This window comes from Diabrotica virgifera, chromosome 4 (genome assembly GCF_917563875.1).
Source record: "Diabrotica virgifera virgifera chromosome 4, PGI_DIABVI_V3a".
Classification (NCBI taxonomy): Eukaryota; Metazoa; Arthropoda; class Insecta; order Coleoptera; family Chrysomelidae; genus Diabrotica; species Diabrotica virgifera.
Genome location: NC_065446.1, coordinates 242,291,097 through 242,303,977, shown reverse-complemented (window position 1 = coordinate 242,303,977; position 12,881 = coordinate 242,291,097). Strand labels below are relative to the sequence as shown.

The 12,881-nt window shown below is 33.3% G+C and overlaps 1 protein-coding gene across 1 annotated transcript in view; it reads left to right on the top strand.

Moving 5' to 3' along the window:
* The window catches only part of LOC114339332 (S phase cyclin A-associated protein in the endoplasmic reticulum), a 345,776-nt gene that overhangs the window by 36,819 nt on the left and 296,076 nt on the right, over nucleotides 1-12,881 (top strand). The window contains exon 15 of the mRNA XM_050648835.1: nucleotides 12,383-12,510. Coding sequence (XP_050504792.1) covers nucleotides 12,383-12,510 — 128 coding nt within the window. The remainder of the gene's footprint in view (nucleotides 1-12,382; nucleotides 12,511-12,881) is intronic.

Sequence of the window (12,881 nt, the reverse complement as noted above, 5' to 3'; positions counted from 1 at the left end):
GCTGGATCCGCCACTGTCGCTAAAGAATAAAAAGTACGCCATTTTTATAAAAATAAAAATATAATATAAGTATTTCTATAAAAAAATGAAAATTTTTATAATCTTTAAATATAATATCACATGGTTTGAGATGGGGGGGTGATCACCCCCATCACCCCTTCCTGGATACTCCAGTACTTAGCGACCACTTAAGGGTGAATATTGTGCTATTAAGGTAGCATTAATGCAATAAAATACGTGTAGGTGGCGAAAATATGCAAAAATTGATTTTGGGCCACCACTGTGGCTTTGAGGCGCAAAGACCGTGAAATGTGCATAGGTCATAATTTGTAGGTTACAATGTGTTGTTTTATTTTACATAAGTACTTTATCAATAAAACAAACAGATGACGAAAAAGAAAACAAAAACTGGAGCCTGCCAAAGCATATATGAGGTTTACGGCGCCACTGTGCCGTAACGCTTGCTTATACGAAAAAAATGAATAGGACCTAATTTTTAGAGTAAATAGTGGTCTTTATTTTTGTAAAACTTTTGTTTAAAAGGAATGCATAGGTAATGAGAAAATCGTAAAAACATCCTCGCCAAGGGATAGGGGTAGTTTTTGCAGTATATTTTCAAGGATAGGGGTGGTTTCCGCAGGGATTTTGCAATAATCATATATATTTTTGAAAAGCACTATTGATGAAGCATATGCCCATATGGATCAAAAAGCAAAAAACAAAAAAAAAATTTCAACCCCCCATTTTATTTACTTTTTTTTGGCTGCAGGGGTTGCAGTAGGAAATCGCTTTTGGTGTCCATGCATGGGTAATAATAACGTGCACAAAATGATATATGAAGCATATTAATAAAGGGCATTGTGTGCGAAGGATTCCAAGAAAATCACTTTATTTATTAATTTTTCTTTTTTTTGGGGTGGTTCCGGGGAAAAAATGGGGGTGCATTATACAAATTTGTAAATAGCACGAGTACATGGGTAATCGTTGAAAGTCTTTCAACTCTAGCATAAACGGTTCAGATGGTATGAAAAGGGGTTTTTTAAAATATAACACCCTGTAATTAAAAAAAGGGCAATTACCCTTGAGTGAAACCTATACCAAAAAATCAATCAATTATTTGCGAATAATTGTGGTTAGATTTCTTCTTAATTTCCGTTACAGTTAGGGAAAATATATATATTTTTTTAAAACATCTTTTTTAAAAACTTGTCAAATTTGGGGCGCTACCCCCGCTAAACGGTGGATGATAGACATATGCTGTTGAAAACAAATCGTAGAAAACATAGTCCTCTTTTTATTTCTGTAAAAGAAATTTTTTGTAAAAGGTACAGGAAGGGCTACGTTCCGCAAAAACCACAAATTACCCCCTTTAAAGGGGTGAAAAGGGGGATTCCGGGGCGAAATTTTTTCAGAAAAAGTTAGTCCTATAATAAGCACCCCTTAATAGACCAGAAAAAAAATTAAACCGGACTTGTGTCCATTTTGCAAGGTTCAACCTCTGTTTCCTACACTATATCATTAATGTCTATGTCCAGTTTATGATATATTCGGTTATGGATGACTTTCAGTAGCAACTTTAGCACATGGGACATCAAACTAATGGTGCGGTAGTCGCCGCATTCTCTTGCTTTTTTCTTTTTAGGGAGGCAAATAAAGATCGACGTCAACCATTCTTTGGGTAATGTGCCTGAGCTATAAATTTTGTTCAAGAGTACCACTAAAACATCAATATGCTGCTCATTTATAATTTTTAAAAGGTCGATAGGAAGCATGTCAGGTCCTGGGCTTTTCCTGTTTTTCATTGTTTTTAACGCATGTATTATTTCTTCCTTTGTAATATCTGGACCTATTTCTCCTGAAGTAAGTTCTATGTGTTCCAGGTACCCTCTTTCATCATCAAACAGTTCTTCGATGTATTCTGCCCAACGTTGTACTTTCTCATCGGTCTCTGTTATAGCAATCCCGTGTCTATCCAGAAGTGTACCAGTGAGATTTTGTTTTCTTAGTCCAGCCATTTCTTTGACTTTCTTATGTAGGGTAAATAGATCGTATCTTTTTTGGAGGTCCTCGATCTCTTTGCATCTCTCTTCAAAGTGTTTTTCTTTTGCCTGCTTTATCATCTTCCTTTTCTCGTGGTTAATCTCCCTGTATTTATTGCCATCTTTGTTCTTATATTGTCTCCGCTGTCCCATCATATTCAGTATCTCGTCGTTCATCCATTCCTCTTTTCTCCTTGTGGAAGTCTTTAGTATATCTTTACAAGGTTCTAGTATGCAATGTTTTAGTTGCTCCCAGTGCTCGTCAATGTCATTGGTGTCTAAGTTCAGCTCTCTACAGTTCGTATGCAGTTCGTGTTGGAGACATTCTTTTACGTTGGGTTCTTTAAGCTTGCTTATGTCTATTGTAGCAGTTCTCTGATGTCTTTCAATATTTTTAAGGTGAGTGTAATTTTGGCGATAAGTGGGTTGTGATCTAAGGCCACGTCTGCTCCGGAATATGCTTTTACGGCTTTAACAGCATTACGGTATCTTTCGTTTATCATAATGTAGTCTATCTGGTTCCTAACTACTTTCTCCGATGAATCTGGGGGCGATCGCCATGTATACAGTCGTCTGTTGGGTTGTTTGAAAACTGTGTTTGTAATAATGAAGTTCTGTTCTTGGCAAAATTCTAGTAGACGATCCCCTCTCTCATTGCGATTTCCCAGACCATATTTTCCTACACACTTTCCGCTTTGCCCCTTTCAAATCTTTGCATTGAAATCACCTAGAACTATCGTGATTTCTCTACTTTTTGTTTTTTTCAGTGCTTCTTCGATATGCTGATAAAATAATTCTAGTTCTTCTTCATTGGCATTCGTCGTAGGAGCATATACTTGAATCAGGTTCAACGTGGTGTGAGATGTCTATTGTAGTAACATTACTCTTTCTGAGATGGGGACAAACCCTTTCACTGCTCTATTAGATATTTTATTGACAATTATTGCCACGCCGTATCTATGTTGGTTGTCATCGCTGCCTGAATAATATATTGTAGCTTCTGCTGTTGAGAAACAGCCTGAGTTAGGACAAAATATCTAAGATACTACATTACAGACCAACTAGACCCGAATAGAAAGATCAAATGCAGAAGTAAAACAGCTTGCACAACGTTTCAAAAATCTAAAAGTGACCAAATGCTATTTGGTCAGTGTTGTTACATGGCTCCGAGACCTGGACTCTAACGGCTGATATGATCTATCACCTAGAGGCGTTTGAGATGTGGTTACGTAGAAGAATGCTCCGAATAACCTGGACAGCGATGCAGACCAACGAAGTAGAGATGTTGAAAAAGTATCTATTCGTTACAAAGTACTCGTTACTTACTAATACTGAAAGTAACGGATCCTATACAGAGAAGCGAATCGTTACTTTGATTACTCTGATTACTTCGTTACTTCGTACCAATCGTATCAGAGCAAGTAACGACTATTGTATCTACAACCAGTACACTTGATTACTTTCAACTAATCGTATCCCAGCGAGTAAGAGACGGGACCGGTATTTTACGAGTGTTATCGAATACCGTTATCGGTATGAAGCGTTTTAAGGGTGTGAGGGTGAGGAGAAGATAGAAGATGAAACAGAGGGAGGTATAATGGTATACGTAAAATATGTAATGTAAGTCATTAACAAAGATCGAATGCGAGAACCCTATATTTTTATCTAGATCTACGCCCTTTGCCGATGTAGATTAGATAGTAGATCTTGTTATATCGGAATACCTATACAAAATACCTACCTACCGAGAAATACGATTCTCGATATGATTACCGGTACTCAAATACAAAAGTAACAAAAGTAATCAAATCATTTTTATCCCTTAAACAGATCGGTGAAGGTCGCTGTTATATCGGAATACCTACCTATTGACCAAATAGGATTCTCGATATGATTGCCGGTACTTAAATACAAAAGTAGCAAAAGTAATCATAGTAATCAAAGTAACGAATACTGTAAATGATTACTTTATACAAAAGTAACGATTTGTAACGAATACTCGAAAGTAACTATAATCAACATCACTACAACGAAGCTGTATTAAATACAGCAAATGCATTGAATATCTAATATTAAGCTTGATGTCTCATTTTCATAAAACTTTTGTCTGAATCATCTGTAGGTACTTACACGAATTTACAAGAGGTGTGATTTTCACATGAGTGACACTCAATTCGGATTTCGAAACGGATATAGAACACCAAAAACTCTTTTTGGCTTAAATGTGTTAACACAGCAATGCAGAGACATGAAGGTAGATGTATACTTATGCGTGTTTTATTGATTATCGAAAAGCATTTGACTGCGTAAACCATCAAAAGATAATCGAAATTCTGAGAAAACTGCAATTGACAAACAATTTCTTTTCCTATCTTGTAGAAAAACGGCGGTTTGTAGATTGCAACGTTAATTTTTAATGAATTTAATATAGCTGTACCTGGAGAATAATGATAATGACCGTATTTACGATCATACTTTAACTAATCTAAGTTTAAACTGAAAACAATTTTTTATTAAAGCATAACCATTTCTAATTTATGTAAATATCAACGCGATCTAGCTTTATACCCCATAAAAGTAATAAACTAATCTATTATTTACACACCACAAATTAGCTAATAAATTAGTATGCTCCACCGTTCCGTTATTTAAAAAAGTTAAATGTTTCTATCATGAAATCGAGTAATAAAAACCGGATCATTAAACTCGATTACATAGTCAGATTGGATCAAACGTTTCGCGTCGATAAAAAACGGCAGAAAGGGTAAAAATCATACCCGTATACTAATCATAATAATAATAAAAGTAAACGGGGGAAAGACTTACCCTTACGCGAACAATTTCGCTGATCTTGTTTGAAAATTGGTAAATGGCCCGCTTGGCCGTTGAATTTTATTTTGTTTGTTGTATGCACAGTACGAAGCACACTGTAATTGAAACTTCTACTCGTGATATAGCCTGATTAGCGAACACAAAATTTTACGAAAATCTCCAAAAAAATAAAGGAAGGAAGAAAATTTGGGAATAGGTAGTTGATATTGTCTATTATTATATAAGAAAAAGTTTACAATTCTACATCCCCTCCATTTTACAAAAATGGAGGGAAATACACCCCTCTCAAAGGTGAAAAATATACATTCAAAATAAGTCCGGAATTAGATAAAATTACTAATTCTAAGCAAGTTTTGTTCTATAGAGTTTTTCCCTAAGTCAATACGTTTTCAGTTATTTGCGACTGAATATGTTCATTTTTAACAAAAAAAAAAATGTTTTTGGACGGTTTTTCGCAGATAACTCAAAAAGTAAGTATTCTAGCAAAAAAAAAATATTTCTGGTAAAACGAATAAAATGGTGTACGCGTGAGGTCGGCAGACCCAGTAGAAGCAGAGTTGTAACTAATGAAAAGTAGGTTCTTCTTCGTCAAATTCCAAATAGAATATTTCAATGTGAAATTACCAAAAAACAGAGCACTTTTCGTGGAAAATTCATTACAACTTTTTAAAAGTGTTTAAAAAAAGGTTTATTTTTGTTTAAAAAAAAACTTCTAACATTAAAAATAAGTGAGTTACGCTAAAAATATTGTTGGTCCCTTTTATTTTTTGGTACAAAAATCGCAAAAATTACCCCCTAATTAGCTTCCCAAATTAAATTAATCGTTAACGCTTCACAAGGTCCTTTACTTATGTATTTTTTATATTATCTATCAGTTTCATTGGTTCAAAGTGCTCATTTTTGAAAAAAATTGGGTTTAAAATAAAACATTTTTTTTATTTTGAAAGGAATGGAATTGTTTATGTAATTAACTTAAACATTATTAGTAATACCAAAATTGGTTATCCTAAGGCTGTTCAAAATTTGTCTAAACTCGTAATTAGTTACTCGTTCAAGCCATTTTAACTACAGCTTTTTCAAAAATAAGCACCTTGAACCGATGAAACTTACAGATCATATAAATAATACATAAGCAAAGTAACTTGTGAAGTGGTAATGATAAAATTTATTTGTGATGCTAATTAGGGGGTGATTTTCGCGATTTTTTTACCAAAAAATAAAAGGGACCAACAATATTTTGAGCGTAACTCACTTACTTTTAATGTTACAAGTTTTTTTAAAAATAGAATGTGTGTGTACTTTGTACGCACGTAAGAAGTTATACTTCTATTATATGATTTAAACGAAATTAATATACTTTTATTTATATTTTATTTAAATATTAAACTAATTTATACTTACTACTTCTCAAATATTTTAATTAAAACAGTGCCAAAAATTAAAACAATAAAAGAATAAAACACACACAAACACATTAAAAAATGCCACAAATGATTTCTGAAGAATAATTGTCGGAAAATTTTTGAACTAAATACGTATTTTCTGAAAATAAAATTACATAATAAATATACTTACAATCATAAAATGTATAAAAAAAATAAAAAAATAAAAGTTTCTATTGGGGTTCGAACCCGCTTATCAGCACGGTTGGTATTGGGGTTCATTCGCCTTAAACGCTTCGCCACGGAGACAATGCGTCATTATGTGCGAAGATCGACTAACTAAACAGATTAAACTTTTGACAGTTTTGAATTAAATCAAATTATTTTGATTTTGAATTGAAATGATTTAGAATTGAAAAAATACAACAAAACATAGAGTAAGAAAACAATATATTAGGTGAATATTGATAGAAATTTTGATGGTAATCAAATTATGTAAATAAAAGTATTACATACTGTGTATTTTGGTAGGTTCAAATAAGTAGGTACCTACCTATGAAATTTTTTATTGGGATACTGAAATATTTACAATTATTACGTACCTGTTGCTTTTAAAAACTATTTAAAAAGTCACTACAATTATAAACTTTTTTGTGTCATTGTCTAATTGGGGGGACAGCCTGTTCGGATTCCGAAAAGTTCGGATTATCCGAAAGTTAGCCTTAACTAGTAGTTCAAAGCTTTAATTGTGATTTTGAGTAGCCAAACGTTCTCGCAAGAGTGTGGACAATATTTTTGGACTCAAGTTGACTACGAGAGAACCAAAGTAAGTTTGTGTTTAACCTTTATAAACACTTTATAAACCTATATATTAAAGTAAAATATTTATTTTTAAGAAATTTTAAATGTCAAAGTCCTAGTAATCGTACATTGTCCAATTTTCTGGCTTTACTCTGTATAATAAACATGTTTTTAAGTTTTTGTCTTGAATTTTTAAATTTTTTTCACTTTCCGTTGGTTCGGATTTGCCGAAAGTTCGGATTCGCGGGGTTCGGATTTACGGGGTTCTACTGTATTATACAACATTTGTTTACCTCCATATTGCCAATCAGAGCCCGTATAACGACTAATACCATACTGTCGGTGTGCGCATGCGCGCAGATTAATAATAAATAATCATCCTCAATCTCAATCGCGCCTAAAGAAGTATAACTTCAAAAACAAAAATAAACCTTTTTTAAACACTTTAAAAAAGTTGAAATGAATTTTCCCCGAAAAGTGCTCCGTTTTTGGACGGAGCTCTTTGAAATATTCGATTTGAAATTTGATGAAGAAGAACCTAATTTTCATTAGCTACAACGCTGCTTCTACTGGGTCTACAGACCTCAAGCATACACAATATCAAACAACTCGAAAAGGATTGACTTAGGGAAAAACTCTATAGAACAAAAGTTGCTTAGAATTAGTCATTTTATGCAATTCCGGACTTATTTTGAATGTATATTCATGACAGTCTTTGACTGTTCACAAGTCTTTCAATATTATACCCTTCATTCAATTCAATAACCTCGTCGTTTCTCCTGATTCTGTATGTGTCGTGGCCATACCTTTTGCACCGGGCCATACACTTTTCTCAGTATACTCCAGGATAATAAGCTAGAAATAGACCATGTTCGGGACTTTCAAAGATCCAGATAGCTGACTACTTTTTTAGTTATTGTAGACCTATAGGAAGAAAACCTACCTGTTTCCTGCCTAGACTTCGCGTCCGTTTTTTAATTATTAACAATTTAGTGCAAAAATCGCGATTTTTTCAAATTCTTGCACCCCATTCAAAAGCTAAATAGTTGACATAACATTACAAAATTTAATTTTTTAGGGCATTAAAAAACCTTCAAAATGCCGATTTTTTAAAGTTAAAAAGTTAATTTGTTGCTACGCAAACTGCAAAATTAGTGGAAATCGTTATTTGTTCATAACTTTTACTAAAACCACCTTAGAACATTAGTGTTTCACCCAAAGTTGGGTATTGGGTATTGGGGTACTTAACAAACCCTCAAAATTTGAGATCGAAACATTAATTAGTGTAACACTTTGGCTACTGTGTGTACCATTTCTGGTACACAGTTGATGTTTACCAGAAACTGCGTGTACCAAATTTGGTCACATGAAATGGTAATGTTTCAAGCTGTGTGTACATTTGGTGAACACAGTTCTGATGGTTTTAAATGCGTATCTAGGTTCCTACAGTTTACTGCTAAATTCTGGCGAAGCAGTTTGGGACTTAATCAACAGATGGCTGTACTATGACCGATTTTTTAAAATTATGGCGGAGCAGTTTGAGACTCCTTCAGCAGATGGCATATTATGGCCATTTTCTGACTTGCAGAAACTTGTTGTTTGTGCAATATTAGTCTTGTGTGTTTACGGTTCTAAAATTAGTACTTAAAATGTCAAATAAAAAATTAAGTGATGCTGAACTACGTGAAATAGCCGAGAATATGAGTGAAATGGAGTATGAGTTTATTAGTGAAGATGATGATGATGATGCTATGGATATAGATGATCCAAATGATCAAGATTCGTGTTCTTCTTCCTCTAATTTAGAAATTAACAGTGATGGGCAAGAGTTAGAATTCGAATCTGATCTAGAATCTCTCAACAACGATTCTGAACCTGATAATTTTTTAAATAATCCTAATCCTAATATCATTTGGAATAATTGTGCAGGTAATATATAAATTAGTATTCACTTTTATAGTTTTGAGTTTATAATTTTGTAGGTAATTTGAACACATTTACTTTCACGGAAGATTCAGGATTCTCCCAAAGTTTTTTTGCACAAAGGGAAGGAGATCATCCAATTCATTTTTATAAATTATTTATTGACAACGATATCTTATCACTTATTGCCGAGGAAACCAACAGATATGCTGAACAGAAAATAGTATCAGGAATTACAAATGAAACATTAACAAAAACAGCATTATTGGGACAATGGAGAAACACAAATCAATCCGAAATTTTTGTTTTCTTAGGTCTTCTAATATGGATGGGTTTGGATCGTAAACCCACTTTGAAAGATTATTTTAGCACCAATATGCTGTACAAAAATGAAATTGGAAAATTTGTTCACATGTCCAGGATAAGGTTTGAGCTTCTTTTGTCCAATTTGCACTTCTCAAACAACGAAATTGCCTCAGATGATAGGCTCAAAAAATTCCTTCCCTTGCAAAATTTGTTAATCAAGAAGTTCCAATCAGCATATACTCCTGACAAGAATGTGTGTATAGATGAGACGATGATTCCTTTTCGAGGACGATTGAGCTTTCGCCAATATATACCGGGGAAGCGTCACAAATACGGTGTGAAATTATTTAAACTATGTGGAGTGAAAGGTTACACATACAATTTTAAAATTTATACAGGAAAAGAGCAAACACCTAATGAAAAGCCAATTGGTACAAAAGTGGTGCTACAGCTTATGGAACCACTTTTACATTCAGGTCGCGTTTTGTGCACAGATAATTATTACACTAGCGTGAATTTAGCACACGAACTTCTGTACAAAGATACACATTTAATAGGCACACTGAGAAAACACAGGAAGCATAATCCAAAAGTAGTAAGTGAGGCTAAATTAAAAAGGGGTGAATTAGTCATGAGACAGAGTAACAGTAAAATCATAATTGGAAAATGGAAAGACAAAAGAGATGTCATGTTTCTCACTACGGAGTCTGTGCCTGAAATAGTGGACGTGCCAACAAAAAGGGGTGTCGTGAGAAAGCCTTCCACAATCGTGTAGTATAATAATGTGAAATCATTTATAGACGTCTCTGATTAAAAAGCATCATATTCATCAGCAGTGCGTAGGGGTATTAAGTGGTATAGGAAAGTTTCAATTGAACTTTTGGTTAACACATCTATTATAAATGCACATACTGCATACGAGGTTATAACAAACAAAAAGATAAGTATCACTAAATTTAGAGAAGAAATCGCCTCAGAAATTTTTCGTAATCAAAATATTCAGATGAAAAATTTGGATGATCGTCGTGTTAACCAAGAAAGAAATCACAAACTTTCCGAAGTGGAACAGAGAGGTCGTTGTACAAGATGTTATAAAAATAATAGTGCTAGAAATGGACGTAACTTTGCTATAAAAGAAACAAAACGTGTTAAAACATCTTGTCTAGCATGCAGTGATAAGTTTTTGTGTACCAACTGCTTTTTTGACACTCATTACTGTCAAGCAAAAAAATGAACATTGTGTCCAAAAATGGTACACATAGTTTCTAAGAAGATAATTACGCATTTATTTCTGCCACAAACTGTGTGTACCATTTTTTGACACGGCCCTTACACATGATTTTTTTTTCAAAAAAATACCTAAATGTTGATATTTACATGTTTTTAGTATTAAATATTGTGAATTTTACCAAAATATAGTTTCAGTTTCTGACAAAAACTTCAAATTTATAGCCAGTAGCCAAAGTGTTAAGTGTTATTCTAATTGTTTATACCAGAGATCTTTATTTTGCAATAACATAAGACGGACAATAATGAAGATAGGGCAATTCTGCATATGCCTAATGAAAGTAGAAAACTCATGCTATCAAAATGTACTAAAAAAATATTAAAAAAATATCTAATATAGTCAAAAATCCTAATGCCAATTTGTGAAATTTTGTAGTTTATAAACATTTAGAATAACTTTAAAAATATTGTCCGTAGAAAAAATCATTTTACATATTAGAAAAGCTGGTATTTTACACGAATTTTTAAAAATGTAGTTCAATTGGTGACTAGTCGTGGTAAGTGAAGGGGGGAGCTGGGAGCCGACAAATGCACTAGTTCAAAAACTAAAAAAGGCAACTTCAAACTACTATCATTTTCTATATGTCGGGATCTGCTGAATATATTTTGATCGTTCTTTTTTTAATTTGTATGTAATTTTTCTGTACATTACAAATATGCAATTTGTCTAGACATGTATTAATTAATAAACAGTCTAATTTGTTTAAACAATTTTTGAAAAAATATTTTTTCCCAAAAATCCATGATTTTAATCATACTATCGTTATTAATCATAGAAAAAGTTAAGTATGAATAAATAATTGTCTTTAGTGGCTCTATTTGATCAGAATCATTTATATTCACTAATTATGTTCTAAGTATATTAACAATGTATTGTAGATAATACCAGAATGAATTTTGTATACTACATTTAGAAAAGTTATTGGCCTATAATTCTGGCATTCCCTCTTATATCCTTATATTATTGTCTGTATAAGACCAACTGCCCATTTCTCCGGCATTTGACCTTTGGTCTTTATCAATCTTATTAGATAATAAATTCTTCTCCAGTGTTTGGAGCCTTCATGATTTAATAAGGCTGCCGAAATTAGGTCCGTTCCTGGCGCTTTATAATAGCAAGCTGAAAATTTGTTAATAGGTTAAGGGTGTCTAATCGGATAAACTTTGATACATGGGAACACTGGAACAGGGGCAGTTTTAATTGTGGAACAGGTTAAAAATTTGGAACGATCACACCACGAAAACGGCACATTTATTTTGTCCGACAGAACAGACTTAAACTCTCCGAACAGAGATTAAACTCTCATGCAAAAATCAGACTGCTATTTATCACCAAATGGGCGTTTTAATGAGTGGAACATATAGAATATGCCAAATGACAGGAATTATGACAGGTGATAAATAGCAGTCTGATTTTTGCATGAGAGTTTAATCTCTTTTCGGAGAGTTCAAGTCTGTTCTGTCGGACAAAATAAATGTGCCGTTTTCGTGGTGTGACCGTTCCAAATTTTTAACCTGTTCCACAATTAAAACTGCCCCTGTTCCAGTGTTCCCATATATCAAAGTTTATCTGACTAGACACCCTTAAGCTATTAACAAATTTTCAGTTTGCTATTAATCAACTTTTTTTTGATACGCGGCATCCAGACCTATTATCTGCATTTAGGTTTTCTTTGAAGTTAAGAACTAATGTTACTAATCAGACAAAAATTTACAAACCAGGTCATGATCATCTATCATTACTTCAAATGCCAATCTGATGTTTGAAGTTCACTAAAAAATCACAATTTTCAGCGTTTTGTTTTGTTTCAGCAACTTGACGACTGTGAAGAAATTCTTCCCTCTGATCCTCTCTGCACAGCATTGATGCAACTGTTAGCGACTGTACTCCAGAACACGCCCAAGGAAACCCTTCAAGTTAGAGTTCACGATATAGTCAGGTAAGTGAAACATTTTGAAAATGCATGTATTGTAGGCCATTTAGGCAAAAATTGCATACAAATTATAAAAAGAAACATCAAAATCCACCAGCGAGAACCGGAGATATTCAGAGGTATTTTAAAGCTCGAGTTTTAAGTTTAAAATGTTATTTTTCGATGTCGGAGATTTGAAAAAAGGACTAACTTCTTTTAGAATAATCATAGGGTAATTTTTTTTTCAAGCTTGCCAGCTTTTCAAAATGTTTTTGAAATCAAGTTTTGCAATGTTGGAACTTTTTTAACATTATTTTACTTCTTTTGGTAGACTAACTCTCTCTTAATCACTGTGAAATATGAACCACATTTTTACCGCTATAAGACCCAACTTTCAA